Source organism: Notamacropus eugenii, chromosome 1 (genome assembly GCF_028372415.1).
Source record: "Notamacropus eugenii isolate mMacEug1 chromosome 1, mMacEug1.pri_v2, whole genome shotgun sequence".
Taxonomy (NCBI): Eukaryota; Metazoa; Chordata; class Mammalia; order Diprotodontia; family Macropodidae; genus Notamacropus; species Notamacropus eugenii.
In genome coordinates, this window is record NC_092872.1 from 445,574,573 (window position 1) to 445,594,130 (window position 19,558).

The 19,558-nt window shown below is 36.0% G+C and overlaps 1 protein-coding gene across 8 annotated transcripts in view; it reads right to left on the bottom strand.

Annotated features, from left to right (window-relative positions):
• The window catches only part of DENND1A (DENN domain containing 1A), a 695,411-nt gene that overhangs the window by 372,884 nt on the left and 302,969 nt on the right, over nt 1–19,558 (bottom strand). For all 8 annotated transcript variants that reach the window (XM_072631873.1, XM_072631875.1, XM_072631872.1 and 5 more), the window contains one exon: nt 2,133–2,202. In XM_072631873.1, the coding sequence (XP_072487974.1) occupies nt 2,133–2,202 (70 nt within the window). The remainder of the gene's footprint in view (nt 1–2,132; nt 2,203–19,558) is intronic.

Below are 19,558 nucleotides of genomic sequence, written 5' to 3' on the forward strand. Positions count from 1 at the left end.
TCTGTCAAAATCTATCCAAAGAATTGTGTTCAGTTAGGGAGGTAAAATTTCGGGATAATCATAAAAAATTTGAGCATGCAGAAAAGGGTAACTGGGAGGACTAGAGACCATGCTATATGAGGATCTATTGAAAGAATTGGAGATATTTAGCCTAGAGTAGTGAGGGCCTAGAAGGTGGTGAGGGATCAGTGGTAGATATATGATTATAGTCTTTAAAAATGTAGAACATTACAATGAGAAAAACATTCATTGCTCATGGGTAGGCCAAGTCAATGTAATAAAAATGACAATTCTACCTAAATTAATTTACTCCTTCAATGCCATTCCAATCAGACTACCAAAAATTATCCTGCAGAGCTAGAAAAAAACAATAAAAAAAATTCATCTAAAAGAACAAAAGATCAAAATATCAAAGGAATATCAATATCAATGGCAATCAATGGGAAAAAAATGTGAAGGAAGGTAGCTGAGTAGTTCCAGATTTCAAACTGTATTACAGAGAGGTAATCATCAAAACAATCTAGTACTGGCTATGAAATAGAGTGGTGGATCAGTGCAACAGATTAGGTACACAATACAGAGTAGTAAAGGACTACAGTAATCTTGTATTTGATAAACACAAAGATCTGAGTTTTTAGGTCAAGAGCTCAATATCTGACAAAAATTGCTGGGAAAACTGGAAAGCAATTTGGCAGAAGCTAGATATAGACCAATATCTCACACCATAAACTAAGATAAAGTTGGAATGGGTACATGATACCATAAACAAATCAGGAAAGTATAAAATATTTTATTTGTCATATCTATGGATAAAGAAAGAATCTGTGACCAAACAGGAGACATAGGGAACATTACAAGATGTAATATAAATTAAAGCATACTTTTTTAAACTGTATTTTTTTTGTCGGGGGTGGTGTCTGTGTTTTCTTCTGTAGCACTGCCAGTACGGAAGTATGTTTTGCATGACTGCACATGTATAATCTACATCTAATTGCTTACTATCTCAGGGAAGATGAAGGGGAAGAAGGAAGGGAGAGAATGTGGAACTCAGAACTGAAAAAAATGAAAGTTACAAATTGCTTTTAAATGCAATTTGAAAAAAAAACTCTTATTTAAAAAAAGGTAGAACATTGTCATATAGAAGAAAAAGTCCAACTCTTCATGGCTCTATCAGGTGAAACTAGGGCCAATGAAAAGAGATCTGAATCTGTCACTAGCTCTGTGATCTCTTCAAAGTCCTATCTTCTCTATGGTCATCAGTTTCCTCTTCTGAAAAATGTAGATAAGAATAGCTGCCTACTTCAAGGGGTTGTTGTAATGATCACATAAGATATGGCACTCAAAATGTCTTGTAAAGTATAAGTCAATATATAAATGTCAACTGTGATGATAATGATTTTTTTCTGGTTCTAATGCTCTTCAAGATGTCCTTACCTTTTTTTTTTTTACTATTTTTACACTGCAAAGCTAACAGTTAAGAAACTCACTCCAAATACTTTGAAAGAAAGGGCTTGTGATCTATAGCTCCAATAAAAAATAAAGAATAAAATTTAAAAAATAAGTTATAACACACAATAAAGTCATAACATACTTGTTAACAATCTATAATCTCATACCTTGAAAGATGTCTCTGAACCTAATGAGAACTAAACCTGTTTAAAGGAAGGGTCAGAAAGCAATGACAAAGTACAAGAAGACCTATGCCTACAGACAACTTTCCATGATCAAGAAAGTTATGTAACCTCTTTGTTACAAGATATTTAATATTAGGAGTGTCAGGTATACTTGATAAGTACTTTGATCTCTGTGTAGAGATATGCCACTAAATAAAATCACAGACTGTCAGGACCCTAGAAGGACCAGTAGAACACAGACTGTTGGAACACAAATAGAATATTAGAGCAGGAAGGACCTTAAGAGATTGTCTAGTTCAAACGCCTCATTTTACAGATGAAACTGTTAAGGGACTTGCCTGTAGTCAAATGGTAGAGCAGTGATTTGAACACAAGTCTCCTGATTCCTATTCTGGGACTCTTTCCACTAATCAGGTTAGCCTAGTGGAAAATTCTTCTAGCATTAGACACAGAATCAGTTATTTTTTGTTTTTGTTTTTAAAGGTATAATATAAATACCTGTCCTTTTGCTGTATAATCTGCCAAGATGTTGAGTAGTTTATAAAAAACTTCAAACCAGGGGAGATAGCTGGAAAAGAAAAAGAAAAATACTGAATGTGAGTTAAAACGTCAAAACCCCAAACCATGATTTCAAGTCAAGTACACTTTTTTAGTTAATTTAATGAACATTTAAAAGCATCTGCTGAATAAAGAGAATAGTGATATATGCAAAAGGGAAAATATAAAGACAGACAAATAAGATCTGCTATCCCTGATCTAACAACCTATGGTACTATTTCTATGTCCTAAAAAGATCTCCATTTCATAGGCTATGTTATAAAGAGATGGTTGAAATGCAAATCACCCCTTTATACTTGCTTAATTTTTACTTAATACTTCAGGGACTGATGATTTCATTATCAAGGGTGGCAGTGCCGGGGGCTGCACCACTGGAGAGAGCAGCCTCTCTGCACCATAAACCAGTCTGCAAGAGTTGATGTGGCCAAAAAAATTAGTCCTATGTTAGCCAACTTTTTGAGCATGGCAGAATTCAGGCAGGCTGGTCCTCAGACAAAAAGATACATAGTCTTTCATTAGGGATCTATTCAAAGACTCTTACATTTTGGCAGGAACTGTCAGAGCTTGTGCTGGACTTGCAGAGCTGTTGAGAACACCTTGCCACCTTCCAACCCTGATGACATACTGAAGAGTGGTCTTTAGTAGAGGCCAGCTATTGTTTTTCTTTAAAGGTTCTTTATAAAGAATATGGAGCAAATAAGTATTCATGGAGCAAATAAGTATTCATCATGAATTCTTGCTATACCTCAAAAATAAAGAGGCTTTTATGGAGAAGAAATTAACTGAAATCCACATATTCTATCTTTGTATATGAAAACTTTCTTTCTACCCCCAAGACCAGCAGAAAAAAAATTTCTATTTACCTATCATTATTGAATACATAATAATAGCTCCAAAACAGCACAAATAAACACAAATTACTTCCCCCTTACGTTATGTCATATGCACAGACTCCAAATCACAATAGCCTTAGAAACCATTTATAATATTTATAATAGCTGACATTTATGTAATTCTTTAAATGTTGTAATACAGAATACAGAAGTGAGTTTTGGGGGAAAAAGTTAATGAGTTGTATTTTTGACATGCTGAGTTTGAGATGCCCACCTGAAATCCAGGTAGACATGTCCAAGAGGCAGTTGGTGATTGTGAAACTGTATGGTTCAGAAGGAAAAGTAATTCTAGACATATAGATATGACAACCATATACAGAGAGACAATAACTGATCCAAGGGGAGATCTCCAAGTGAGGGTGCAGAATTTAAAGAGAATAATCTCTGGGGAAATTATACTACCGACTCTCTTCCAAGTTGATATTGAAACAATGATCAAGGACTAGCTTTCTGGGTCTGGCCATTCAGCCACTTCAGAATGCACCTAACTGTACTATCATTCAACTGAAATTTCTCCATTTTTTCCCACAAGAACTGCCTTAGAGCCTTTTTTCAATGATTTTCTAAAATCTAATTAAATTACATCTACAGCATTCCACTGATCATTTACTGGGCTAGCAGTTCTATCAAAGAAAAGGTTAATCTGGCACGATCTGTTCTTGACAAAGCCATGCTTTCACCCACTGCTAATAAGTTTGCCTTCTGGGAAGAAACAGAACAAGACCTTTTCCCTTCTTCTCCTCATGGAAATTCCAGTACTCCTGAGTTGAAGCCTGGGATCCTTAACAACCTAAGCCTTCACTTCTTTAGTGGGGTGCAATGAAAAATGCAGTGGACAAAAAAAAGTAGAATAAAACTCCTGTTCTAGTTCTACTGTGACCTCTCTAGAGCTCAAACTATGTCACATGACTTTTCTGAGGCCTCACTTTCTTTGTTTGTAAACTAGGGACAATAATATTCATTGGAGTTATTGTGAGAAATGCTCTGTAAACCTTAAAAGCTAGATAGCTTTAAGCGACTATTATTATTACTTCCACTAAACATCCCATATTTCCTTCAAGTATTCTTCAATGACAAGATTTTTAGTCCCTTCATCACCTCCATCTTCATTCAACTTCTCTAACAAGCCTCATCTTGTCAATGTTCCTCTAAACTGTATTACCCCCAAACTGAACACATTACAACTGTATCCTGCCACCTCTAAGGAAATCAGGCCCCTGTGCTAACTAAACTATTCAACTTGGGATAATAAATGATGTGAGATGAAATATCCATTACAGAGAAAGTGAACAGCCCTCTATCATTAACATTTGTTTGACACTGAGACATGCTACTATAAAATTTAAGTAGCTTATCAAAATGGGCTGATAAGCAACTTAACTTTTTACTTATATGACAGTATTATCACTTATTGTAATAGGTTTCAATCAATTCTGGCAGCGGAATACTGGTTATTATGATGGTTGCCACTTTAAACAGCATTTAGTTCAGCACAGCAATGTAAACATTCAAGAGGGATTAGGTAGCAGATAAGTTTCTCCATTCCCTTTCTGCTAAACAAACCTCAGCAGAGTTAAAAAGCTATTATGATTCTCTGGAGAAAGCCTCTCCAAAGGAGACTCCCCATAAAGATTAGAGGAGTCTTTGTAAACAAGACGAAAGGAGGGGTATCAGGAATAAGAGCCAACCACCAAAAGACTGGAAGAAAAGCAAACCAAAAAAAAAAAAAAAGGGCATGTCTACTTTCACAGACATGCGAAAGGGTCTCAACAATGTTGTAGAGTATTGCAAGTCCAAAAAACAGGGTTCAAGTCCCAGCTCTACCAAATTAGTTAAGTGACCCTAGATAAGTTAACTTTTCTCAAATGACCTTCCATTTCTTCATCTGCATAATGGAGAGAAAAATTCACAGACTATTTACCTAGTAGGATAGTCAGAAGAAAATATCATCATCATTACAAAAAAGTTAGCTGCAACTAACAACAATAATTATTGAATGATGAAAACCCTTTTAGTATTTTAGGGATGATTCCTGAAATAATGTTATGACTGGCTCAATTTTCTTTCATTATTGTCTCGATAAATGGGAACACTAAAATCACTTTGTCTCTCCAGACCTCAGTTTCTTCCTGTTTATGATGAGCTATGCTAAATGGTTTTTAAGGACTGTTCTAGGTACAAAAGTTCATGTTCTAAGTTCTCTTCTATCACTCTCATTCTATGCTCTATGTTCCAGCAGGTTATGTCTCCTTCAGTTTTAACACTCAATGATTTAAGGTCCCTTCCAATCTCTGAAATTCAATTTTCCATTTGTTATAATCCTTATAAAGTATACTTCCTATCTGATCTAACCAAATCAACTCCCTTTTCCACAAAATTTAGAATCATAAACCAAGGCAAAGGTTTATTAACATCTTCAGGACCTTATTAACATTCTTAAGGGCATCTGATTTCACCAGCTGCCTGACCTTGTTATAAAAGCTCCTCATACTTCCCCTCATGCATTGACTGATGGCTATCTAGTGAGGGCAGTGTGGCTGTGTCCCCCTTCAAAGAGCTCCTGTTTTCCCTTGCTGGGAGGCCAGGGTTCACAGCTGAACTTTATCTTGCTTCAGAGCTAAGAGAGTTTCCTGTACGGCTTCATTAAATCAGATTGGTCAGCGCAGTGGGGGTTTCCTCTGTCTCAGGTGAGGATATTGAAACCCCAACTCCACTTAAAGTGTGTCTGTCATCATCTAGTAAACAGGGCTTCCCCATATAGGGAAGTGAAACATATTTATTTATTCTAAGAGAATAAACTGTAGGTTCAATAAAGTTCAAACTTCTTAGCATTCAAGGTTCCTCTTTACCTCCCCACAATGAGCCCCCTTCTACAGGTCAATAACATACCCTTTTTGCTCCAGGCTTACTCTGACTATTCATAAGTCCTGAACCTCAACCCTTAACTGCTGAATTCTGACTTGTACTTTAAAGCTCTATTTCAGCCTCACATCTTCCATGAAGCCTGCTCAGATGCCTCCCCAGTCAGGAAATTCTGTTTAACATACTGGACCTATCAGAACACTTTACTTTGCCCAGGTTGTCCTCCTTGGCCCCTAATGCCAGAATATTCTCTCCCTACTCATCTCCATCTCTTGGATCTGCTAGGGCCTCTCAAGGCTCACCTTAGGTGTTACTTTCTTCAAGAGGCCTTTTCTGATTTTTCTTAGTTGTTAGCGTTGTGCCTCCCTAGGCCCCCCACTCTATCAGTCACTGTGTGATTTTCTTTTTGTATATAGTCTATATTTTTGTAAGATGGCATATTTCCTTAACACAGTAGTTCTCAAACTGTGGTTCCAGGAGTGAACTTGGGGTTTGGAGAGTCTTCAAGACCCTTTCATTGGGTTCATAATGTTAAAATTATTTTCATAATAATGTTTGAATTTCTAATATGATAAACATAGATATATATGCATGTATATAAATATACATGTGTATATATGTATATATATATATGTGTCTGTATCTATCTATTTATCTATATCCAATATAAGTGAAAACTCTTTTGAGGTCCTTTATAATTTTTAAGAGTGTAAGAGAATCTTGAGAGTAAGAAGTTCGAGAACTTGTGCCATAGTAGAATGTCAGCTCCTTCTTCATTTGTATCTATACTGCCCAGCACATAATACAGATTTAATCAATGTTTACTGATTGGTTTACGCCTGAGTTTATGAAAGGCTGTGTGGACTAATGGCAAGAGCTCTGTACTTGGAACCAGAATTCTTGGTTCAAGTCCCAGTTCTGCCACTTAGCCATGTGACCCCAAGTTAGTCACTTTTGTCTGTCTCATAGAGGCTAAAGGTTCTTTATCCCTAAAATAAAGGTAATAATCCTTGCATTACATCAAAAGATTTCCGTGGGGATTGAGAAAATTATTAATTAGTATGGAAATATGATCTCATTATTATATGGAGGAGCACCAAACCTAGGGTCACAGAGTTTGAATCTTGGCTTTGCTACTTTATATCTATTTAACCTTAGGTAAGTAACTTAACCTTCTCTGAGTCTCAGTTTCCTCATTTGCAAAATCATGTGATAAATGTCTGAGGTCCTTTCCAGCTCTGGGTGCACGATTCTATCATCCTTTGACCTATGAAATGACACTGTTGAGGACAATGTTGTACATAGTAAGCCTGTAATGTACAATATTGTGTTTTAACATTAATTATCACATTTGTACACCAAAACACTGCTGTGAGAACAGATATTCTTCCTATTTTATAAATCAGGCAGCTGACACTAAAATTGGGGTAGTGGCAGAGGTATGACAAAGGTTTAAGATCACAGAGTTCTAAGATGGAAGGAGTCTTAGAGATGACCTAACCCAGACACTCCTTTTACAGATGAGGAAACTGTTTCCTTGTAAGGGCTCCCCACACTGACGAAATCCCAGACCCACAAAAAAAAACAAAAACTGAAAGGTAAATTGTCCAAGGTCACACAGCTAGTAATTAGTAGGGCAGTGTTTGAAACCTTATCTTTTGATGTCCAAGTCCAGTGCTATTTCCTCCACACCACATGGTTATATTATTAATAAACTAATTAAAATGCTACTTAAATAACAATATATGTATTATTAACACATCAACACAGCATAGTGGAAAAGTGTTGGATGTGAAGCCAGAGTACGTAAATTCCAGATCTGTTGTGTGACTTTGGATTTTTCATCTACAAAATGAGGGGTTAGAAATAAATGGCCTCTGAGGTCCTTCCCAACTCTTTAATCTTACTATAATTTAGGGCAGATAAATACACTGTACGTACCACAGTGGGAAAATGTTGTCTTCAATCTTTTGTATATGTGTAAATCTGCAAAAAGGGACTCATTTTGAATATTTGGAAATAAAACTCTCCCCCCCCCACCCCACCTTGATTATGATTCAATAACAAGGTTGGGGTTTTTTTCCTAAAAGAAATAGGTTTTGTCTTCTTTCTTTATATAAAATTATTGCAATGATTGAAGATTACTAGGTAGGAAAGCTGGAAGACACTTTCCTGGTATCACTACTGAAGTGGTGGTAACATAATATCTTTGTAGTAATGACACCTCCACAGACAATTTGCTGTAATTCTCAGGTATTTTCTACGAAGCCTAGAGGACAGGCCTTTCATCAACTTATAGAGTGAGTGTGTGAAGCTGCCTCCACCTGCATTTATAGCCCTTCAAGCTTCCTCCAATTCAGAACATCTTACTTTTTCCTTTAAATTACTTCTGTAATATAATGTAATGGGTTGGTGAGGTGCTAAAGCTAAGTTTAGTTTCAGTTAAGCTTTCATAGCCTAAGGGGAAAAGGACACAATTTCAACAGAGAAAGGGAACAAAGGAACAGGAATGGTTGCACAAGAAGCCCAAATGAGTATCAGGTACTGATGCATACTAACTAAATCAAACTAATTTATTAAGCCACAGATGAAAAAACGTCATCCCCATTTTAAAGACAGGGAAATGGAGGTAAAGAAGCAACATGAATTGCCCAGAATCGTAGAGACTGGAAATGGAAATGGAAATCTCTATTTGAGGCATTAGGCAAATAAGAATCAAAGGTCAAGGGAACAAACCTTTCCCTTGCTCTGGATACCTAAATACAGCCTAAATTGAATTATCTTTGGGGGCTTTTATATCACAATGATAACTCATATGTTTCTAGTGCATTAAGGGTGAAGAACCTGTGGCTTCAAGGTCACATGTGGCCCTCTAGGTCCTTAAGTATGGACCTTTGACTGAACCCAAAATTCATGGAACAAATGCCCTTAATAAAAGAATTTGTTCTGTAAAACCTGGACTCAGTCAAAAGGCCTCACCCAAGGACCTAGAAGGCCACATGTGGCCTTGAGGCCATAGGTTCCTCACCCCTGTCTCAGAGCATTTTCAGAAGAATTCCCATCTGGTTTATACCACACTCAAATTGTACTTTAAAAATTTTTTTAATTTAGATCACAGACACCCCAAAAAGATCATTTCAATATACATAGCACAATGTAAAAGGGAATTTTCTGTGAATCTATCAATCTCATTTCAAATTGCTTTTTTCCCTATCATGTACTTAGGAAGTCATCTTTTTTAAGAAGAGATGGTTAGACTAAATGATCTTTAAGATCTTCCAACACTATCACTTCAGAATTCTAAGGCTCCTTCTAAATCAAACATTCTATGTTCTTTGCTTTACAACCTTCTGTTATATGCTAACATTTTATACTCTATGGTCCTAACTAGTTCTAAAAGGAACTTCAGAAAACAAAATGATAGTTCTAATATTCTTCTATGTTCTAAGGTCACATCTAGCTTCAACTGTATATCTGAAGTTTTAGGACTAAGATTTGAAGTTCCCACTTTGAAATTCCAACTACAAACTAGAATCTTTCAAAAGACATTAAATGCAGTATCCCTTAGCTTTAACTATTCTGAGCAATACAACTTTGGCTGGCTCCCAATGGTTCAGTATATTTTCTTATTGCTGTACTCCTGGGGCATTAGTCATGTGACAGCTCTTTACTGCTTTAGAAATTAGTTTACATGTTATATTCAGAAACACAAAAATGTAAATAGTTCAATCTAAGCTGAAGTGTTCAGTTTCTAGATTTTAATCACACATGAGAGAGTACAGCCATTTTTTTAAAGCTTCAAGATTCAATGTCTTTTCCCCTAAAGGGAGCATTTTTAAAAGAAATCTATTTATAATAATAGCCTCTCATATTTACGTAAGGCATCCGACACCTTTTCCTCCGTTGCTGCTTGTAACAAATCTGTATTGTGAGCCCAGTTTTTACAGATAAAGAAGTAAAAGTTTAGAATTGACTTGTCCAAGATGACAAGTAATAGAATCATAAAATTTCATATCTGGAAGGTCCCTTAGAACACAATTTTAGGGATGAGAGGGAACTTAGAACATAAATGTGAAACACTGAAGGTGATTTAGAGATTAAATAATCCAATCCTCTCATTTTAAAAATGAGAAAACTAAGTCCCAGTGAAAGGAATTGACTTGCCTCAGCTCACACACAGTTAGTGCTAGTTGTTAAAAAAAAAAAAGTGTTCTCTCTCCAGTATACCCTGCTGCGTCTCATATAGTTATAAAAAGTATTATATATATCAGAGATTCTAATAACAGGTTTTCATTTTTTTTAAAAAAGTTAGTATTAAACTAGTGAAAATTCTGAAAGGACGTTTGCTTACTAAGAGTACTCTCCATTTCAACTTATTTTTACCTCACAACTCCTTCTTATTCTGACAGTCAAGTGTACCTCTGTAAGTGCCTAGCTATATCATAAAACCATTTATACCACCTATATCAATGAACTTCTTTGACAACTTTTTCTAGAGGCTTCTTTCCCACCCTGAAATCCTTCTGCCTTAATTCAGTAACAGGTACTGAGCAACACACACACACACACACACACACACACACACACACAAATTAAGAGTACTTAAAGTAATAATTTATATCTCATAAGGCAAGCAAATGAAAGGTAAAAAAGCAGAAAAAAGAGATTCTAGTGGAACTTAGTTGTCCTCTAGTACCCTCCTTTCGTTTTACCAAAAAAGGAAACTGAGGTCCACTGAAGTTGTGGCCTGCCCAAGATCACACAGGTAATAAATAAGTAGCACAGTTGGAATTTGTACATAGGTTGTCTGATTCCAAATCCAATGTTCTTTTCCCCCATACAATAGTGCCTCTGGAGCAGGGGTTCTTAACTTTTGTCTTATACTATGGACTCCATGATAGTCTAGGGAAGCCTGTGGATTCTCTCTCAGAATAATGCTTTTAAATACATAAAGTGCATAAGATTATGAAGGAAACCAATTAAATTGAAATAGAGATGTAACTTAGTCCCTTCCTTTTCCATGGACAGCCTGAAATGAATCCACAGGTACCCAGGTTAAAAACCCCTGGCAAAGACTTTCCATCTTTCTAAACAAGGCATTTCTACTTTCTTACTCTGTCATATAAAAAAATCATGATATACAGTTAGTAGTGGAAGGGTGGGGGCAAAACACTGGAAGAGTCAATAAATTAAAAAAAAAAAAAACTTTCCATATACTAATGACTACTGATACATAGGTTGATGAAATGGCTTTTAGAAGGGACTTAGCAACAATATGGCTACCATACACTGAATTCAAGAATGCAGAATTAAAATTAGCTTAATGTCTACCTGATGCAATAAGAAAACATTTAAATAAGACAGAGGACTGGACACTGGGAGTCAAGAGAGAGAATCTAATTTATTTCCTATCTGTGGCAACTCCCAAGAACCCTGAACTTGAATTTATAGTGCAAATACTCTGTCCCACATGCAAAGGTAGTAGCGCTACTGGGAATTTATGGCTTATTACTGGCTCATATTTAATTTGTAACCAAACACTTCCCTTTCCTCTTGGCTACCTTAGAACTTCTGATTAACTCTTGTTTTCATAGGTCAGAGGTTAAATGAAGGAAGGGAAACACTGCAGGGTGAGATTGCCCAGAGCACCAAATCCAAAAAATGACCTCTAGCAAGGAGCATTAAAATAGCGATGGACTCAGGATGGTTGGAGACAGCTGATATTCAAAGGCTCCACTGTGGTATAAATCAAACAACAATAACTGGAAAGATACAAAGAAACCAGGGTCAGGAGTAGTGAAGGAGAAATAAAAAAACCTGGACTGGGATTCAAGGCCCAGGTGCTGTCCCGTGCTGGTTGTTGCCGTTTAGGTCCCCCTTTCTGGCCGTTGTTTTCTTCATATATAACATGGGAATACTACTACTTGCATCAAATGTGCCCCAGAGTTACAGTGAAAATAAAAATAATTAATATATGGAATGAGATTTTCAATTGAAAAACATTACTGAAATGCAAGCTATTATTAAAATAGGTTATTGTTATAACCCACTTCACTGATTCGTGAATCTAACAATAAAAAATATTTTTTGAAACCTACTATGCATACTGTGAGTACTTTCTTTACTGTAAGACTGAAACCCTTCTCCCCCTTTTTTTCTTTTTTTTCTTTTGGAGGGGGGAAGGCAAGGCAGTTGGGGCTAAGTGACTTGCCAAACGTCACACAGCTAGTGTCAAGTGTCTGAGGTGGAATTTGAACTCAGATCCTGCTGATTCACTGCGCCACCTAGCTGTCCCCCTTCTCCCTCTTAAAGGATAGTTTTCATTCTGTAATATGACCTAAAATTTTTCATCTGTGGATGGTCAAATATCTGGTGATGATTCTTTGTAAACCAGGTGGGTTTTCAGATACCAAACACATACAGTCCATACTTGAAGCCTTTCTAGATGGGCAGAACCTGCCACATTTAGTACTCTTTTAGCAGGTCTGAAAAAACTGAGGATTCCATAACATTACAAAGCAGAACAGGAGGATTCTAGTGGAGGATTATTACAACTTCAGTAAAATTACAAAGGCTTCTTTATGAAACTGGGAATACTCTGAGAAGTCGAAAGAAGCATCCATTTTGATGAGATGATTCTCTGCTGTCTTCCCCTCTGATGAGGAAGGGCAAAGGGAAAAAGAGTTGGCATATATATCACAATTTTCCTTCTTTTATAGAAAATATTAAATTTAACCACAATTGGCTAAAGACCATACAATGTTTTTGTACAAGTCAAGTAAACAGAGATATAATGGAAAATTTTTCTAAGATGGATAAGATTTAGCCAAGTTTTCCTGCAAAATTTAAACAGCTAAATAAATGCAAAATGAAGTAAACAGAAGCAAGAAAACCATTTACCCAATGACTAAAACACAACAGAAACTAAATGTGTTGAATTTGTAATGACCATGCTTAGCCCCAAAGAAGAAGTATCAGAATATACTTCCTCCTGCTTCTTTGTAGATACAGGGGAATTGGGTAAAAAATATTGCATGTAACACAAAAATTTTTCCAAAGTTGGTTAGTTTTGTGGAACATTTTTTCTCCTTTTTTCTTTTTTATTATAAGGCATGTCTCTCTGGTACACGTTAGGGAGAAGGACACAATGCAAAATGTATGTATTAAAAATAAAGGATATCACCAAAATTATTTTTAAAACTGTAAGGTACTGCTAGAGTTGTGCATCAGAAAATCGAGGACTCATCAAATGTGGGCTCCTTCCTGATTCTATCAGTAATCTGAGATAGGAACTTGGGCAAATCAAAATGAAAATCAAAGAACTACCCTTTCAGAGTTGGAAAGGACCTGAGTAAAAATCTAGTCCAATGCACATCTGAAAAAGAATTCTCTCTACAGAATTCTCAATAAGTGACCACATTGTCTTTGTTTGAAAACCACCAATGAAGGGGCATTAAGCCACCAAATAAGGTGGTTTTTTCCATTTTTTGATAACTGTAATTGTTAGGAAGTTTTTCCTTATGTCAAGCCTAAATTTGCTTCTCTTACAACTTTCACTCTTTCCTCCTAGTTCTGTCTTTTGGGGTGAAATAGAATTAAGTGTAATTCCTCTTCCAGATAGAGAGATAAAACATTGTTTTAAATAAGGTATTTATTAAGCACTTACTACATGCCTCACACTGTGGTAAACGTACTTTCAGGTTATAGCCCTTTAGATGCTTGAAGAAAGCTATGTCCTCCTAAGATCTTTGAATCTCCAGACTAAATATTCCCAGTTTCTTTCTTTCTTTTTTTTAAATTAAATTATTTTATTTGTTTTCAGTCTTCTACAGTCACTTCCATATATCTTAGATTTTTTTCCCCTTTCTTCTCCTCCTTCCCTACTTCCTCCCCACAACCTCCCTGAGATGGCATACAATTTTATATTTTATTTTATATTATATTTTATTTCACACATACATTCCTATTAAATATATTTTCATAGCAGTCAAGTTGCACAGAAGAATTAAAATGAATGGGAGAATAAAAAACAAAACAAAACATAACACAAAAGAAAATGGTCTACTTCCTTCTGCGATCATATTTCATAGTTCTTTCTCTGGATGTGGAAGGCATTTTGCCTCAAGAGTCCATTGGGAATTATTTAACTCCTTGCATTGCAATGAAGTACTAAGTCTATCAGAAAAATTCCTCACACACTGTGGTTGTTGCTGTGCACAAAGTTCTTCTGGTTCTGCTTCTTTCACTCAGCATCAGTTCATATAAGCCTTTCCAGGCCTCTCTGAAGTCTTCCTGTTCATCATTTCTTATAGCACAAAAGTATTCCATTAGTAGTATTCCATTACATTCATATACCATAGTTTATTATGCCCAATTGATTGGCATTCCCTTGATTTCCAGTTTTTGGCCACCACAAAGAGAGCTGCAATAAATATTTTTGTACATGTGAGGCCCTTTCCCATTTTTATGATCTCTTGAGGATACAGTACTAGAAGAAGTATTGCTGGATCAAAAGGTATGCACATTTTTGTAGCCCTTTGGACATAGTTCCAAACTGCTCTCCAGAATGGTTGGATCAGCTCACAGCTCCACCAACAATGAATTAGTGTTCCAACTTTCCCACATCTTCTCCAACATTTATCATCTTCCTGTTTTGTCATGTTAGCCAATATGATAAGTGTGATGTGGTACCTCACAGTTGTTTTGATTTGCATCTCTCTAATCAATACTGATTTAGAGCATTTTTTCATATGACTACAGATAGCTTTAATTTCTTCCTCTGAAAACTGCCTGTTCATATCCTTTGATCATTTATCAACTGGGAAATGACTTGTATTCTTGTACATTTGACTGAGTCAGTTTCTTCAGCAACCATCATCTGATATGAACTTGAGGATCTTCACCATCCTGATACACCTCTTTTGGATACCTTTCCACCTTCCCAAGTATCCTTTCTACAATCTGACATCAACTTACTTTCCTTCTCTGGGCCTCAGTCCTTTTACCTACAAGATGACAGATCTGTACTGATCTCAATGGTTCCCTTTCAGATCCAATACCTTATAATTTTCTAAGGCTCCTTCTAACTCTGATCTTTGGATAAGAAACAGACTCTTAGACTCCACTATATTTTGAAAATTTTTTATTTACATAAAACAACACCCATAACATATTGCAAATGCTGAGAGGCCGTTATATATATAAAAGAAGGGAAATGACAGTATAACCAAAATTGATGTATCTGGAATTGGAGAATCAGGGACCAAATTTCAATTCTGCTATTTATTTTCTCTGTCCTTGGTTAAGTCATTTCATTTCTCTAGGCCTTAGTTTCTTCATTTATAAAATGAAGAGACTGTACTTTCTAGTTCCTTCCATCTCTGTATTTATGATTCTATGAAACCATCTTCTTCAAAAATTTCCATAACAATAGATCACATTTCTACAGCCCTACAGAGTTACAAAACTGTCACATCTATTGTCTCATCTGGTCTTCCAGCAAAGGCTGATAACTTTTTGAGGGTGTTACAGAGGGAATTCTTGTTCAGGTATGGGTAAAATCTCTCCTGAGGTCCCTTCAAACTCTGAGATATTACAATACTAGTACTCTCTGAACTACAAAGTGCTTTACATACATTAAAACCTCTCCTTCAAAAGTCCATGTCCCCATGCTTATGTCAAAATCATTGCAAGGGTCCTTAAAAGTAACAGAGATAACTTTGTTTAACAATCCTATTAACTTCCAAAAAGAGAAAACTTATGATTTCCAAAAGTATTTGTACCAAAGATAATTTTAACAATGTTATTAATTTTAAAAAATAACTTATGCAGTTTCAAAAAGTATTTGCCACTATCATGGCAATTGTCACTTAGTAAACAAGAAGCTCTTATTATGTGTCAGGCATTATACCAAGTGCTGAGGCTATACAAAAAAGACAACAGCATTATGCCTTCTCTCAAGGAGCTCCTGTTCCAATGGGGAAGAAAATACAGAAATAATGATGTGAATATTTATCACATGTATAGATATCCATATAGAACTATACAGATATCTTTATAGAGATATATACACAGATATGAGTATGAAAACACATGGACATAGATATGCAGCACAAATGGAAGATAATCTTAGAAAGACTAGGGGTAGAGGGTAGAGGATTTGAGTTGAATATTGAAGGCATCCAGGTAAATGATGAATGAGCTTGAGCTGAGAAGAGAGCCAGGTACAGGGGATAGTCAGAGAAAATGAACAGAATTGAGAGATGGAGGATCATAAATAAGGAACAGCCGATAGGCCAGAGAACACGGATTGTTGTATATGTGAAGGGGAGTGAAGTGTAAGAGGGTTGTGAAAGTCCAGCAAAAAGCCCAAATAGAAGAAAGACTCCCTAGAGATGATGTTGTTGTACACAAGGTCTTGTTGTAGATGACTATGTTCACTCCATCAAGCCCTGGAACAATGCAGAGCTTCCCAGAAAAGACTCACAATCACTCGAAAGACTTCACCTAGCACATAAAAAGAAACCAAGTAGAAGAATATCTAATGTGATGACAGTGAAATTCAGTTGGATGGAGAATCAACAGAGCTTGTTTATCAATATACGTATCACTGTAGATGAACAATATAATTTAACTCAACAAGCATTTGTGAAGTGCCTACCACATGTAATATTTATTCAATTTATATTTGAACTCCTTTATATGAAGAGAATTACCTGTATCAGAAAGTTTAAAATGGCTTGAAAATTTGTCTATCATCAATAAACTAATGTCAAGTATAGAGCCTCACACATAGCTGCTACTTAATAAATAAATGTTCATTGAATTTGAATAAATTTTTTTTACAGTTACTTTAGTTCAAGATTTTATTACCTCTAAACTACTTTTTAACTGATCTTCCTGCTTCCCTTCTCTTTCCTCTCTAATCTCTGCTCCAAAATACTATCACAGTAATGTTTTTACATTTTTACCATTTTATTTTTCTATATACAGTTATCACTTCTACACCATGACTTTCCCCATCATGGTTTTGATATATCATGGGTTGGCATACAAAATTAAATGGGAATTTTGGGGAGTTTTGCAAAAGCCACAGATGACATGCACAGGTCAGCAAACAGAGAAAAAGTTTAAAAACTCAGGAATGCATAAAATATATGTATAATATTGTATAATATCAACCCAAATTTTACAAAAAGGTACTCTAAATACCCCATAAAAAAAGAAAAAAATTCAGACTTCTTCTCTGAGACAAAGGGAGGGTCAAAAAATGTTATGCAGATTTTCCAGATTGCAAGAGCACTGTGACCCTGTGATGTGGATGGATAACTGTAGTTCTAAATATGTTATTTACTTTTCAGTCACTCCCTATAGCCTACAACATAAAACATAGTCTCCTTAGCCTATCATTTAGGATGCTTCTTCCATAACCTGATAGTAATACAGCTACCTTATTATGGTTAGCTCACTTTTGCAAACTTTCTACTCATGCTTGGGAGTTGCTAAAACTACCAGCTGAATTCATGAAATGGCACTTAATGAATACGTCACCTAGTCTCAATTGGCACTCACTGCTACACAGAAATGCTCTTACTCTTCACTGAATAACTACCATACACTCCACAGTAACTTCTCTAAAATTTAGTCTTTTAATTCCCAACATACCAACCTCATCTTTATCTCATTCAGCAAGCCAATTCTGCCAGCTACTTAGCTGAGAAAAGAAGCTATCTATTGGGAGCTTACTTATCTTTCCAACGGCATACCTCAAAACACCTGCATATCTTCTCCCATGTTGTTGTGTTTTACCCAAGCATCTCAGGAACAGACAGGCCTCCTCCTTGACAAGGCCAGACCTTTCATTTGTGCTCTCAATCCCTTTCTCTCCTCTATTTTCTAAGAAGTTGTTCTAATAATGATTACCTTTTTCTTTCTCATCTCCAATCTCTACTAGAGGGAAACCATTACCTAGAAACATTCCTAATTGTCCATAATCCTTAAAAAAAGACTTCATTCAAATGTGCCATCTGCTCAAACTGTCATCCCATTGCTGTCTTCCTTTTCACTGCCAACATGCTAGAACAAATAGTCTACTCTTACGGTCTCCATTTCTGTACTCTTTTCAACTGTTTGAAGTATAGCTTCTGGCTCCAGTTCTCAACTGAAAGCATGCTCTCTCAAAGGTTATCAAGGATCTCTTAAGTCCAAAATCTGAAAGCCTTTCTTTTGTATCCATAGCCATTGGGCTCTCTGAAGCTTTTGACAATCACCCATATCTTACTTCTGATATCCTCTTATATTCCCATGGCTTCCATGACATAGCTCTCATCAGTTTATCTCTTACTGATTTGATCCCTCCTCAGCCTACTTTGGTAGATCATTATCCATTTCTTTCCTCCACAAATGTTCCCTAAAGTTATGTCCTAGGATCTTTTGCTTCTATTTATTCACTTTCTTGAGCAGTATGCTCATTTGCTTCCATGAGTTGAGTCAGCATTAATCTATCTACCCTTAATCTCTACCCTCAACTCTGGTCCTGCACCTTCAAATATTATAGACATCACCTCTATGTTCTATCAGCATCTCAATCTACAAGTCCAAAATTAAACTGATTATCTCTCCCTCTAAACCTGCCTCTGCTCCAATCTTTCTTATTTTTGTTGAGGAAACCACTGACAAGTTGCACTCTGTGATCCTGTATTCACAACATCTCCTACATGGTTCCCTTTCTCTCTACACATACTACCACCAACATAGTTCAGACTCTTATAATGACTTGCCTAGACTGTTGTAATAGCTTTCCAATTTATCTCTTTACGTGCAACCAATCACTCCACACAGTTGACAAAATAGCCTTAGTGAAGTACTGGTATAACCAAGACAGTTTCTTGTTCAAAAACCTTCAGAGGCATCCATAATACCTCTCAGGTAAAATACAAATTTCTCAGACAAACATTCAAAGTCCTGCACAATTTGGCAATCATTTAACTGTGTAATCTTATTTCATATCTCACCTCTTTCCATACTCTATTTCATTCAAAGTGAACTACTAGCTGTTCCCCAAACAAGACCTGCCATCACCTGCCTCCATGCATTTGCACAGGCCAACATCCAAGCCTAGAATTTAATTCAGTTAAAAATATACATATATACTATACACAAAGACTGAATTGATTAGAATACATGATATATTTTCCTCTGTAGTCTACCTTTCTTCTCTCTTTTATGGATTCTTTCACTTGAAGCAGGACAGTTGTGAGATTCAATCCATGGTGTTTCAGGCCTGTTCTTTCACCAACACTTCTATTTAAGCTCTGCTTTCATATTTATCTTCTGCATATGTTCAAAGAGAAATCTCTTAATGGTTATGCTGTTATTTTGTTGTTTTCTTATTGTTGCTTTTTAACCTCAAATTTTTCTCATTGTAGCTATCTTTCTCCCTTTAATAATCTCTAGGTATGGAATAATTTGTTTTATTATTTGCTCTCTCTTTGGTAGCAACTGTGTGTGTGTGTGTGTGTGTGTGTGCGCGCACATGTGCATGTGTTTTGTCTAGGGGCTTTACAAAGGATAAAAATCTGCTTGACTCCTTTTAAACAATTTATGGGGAGG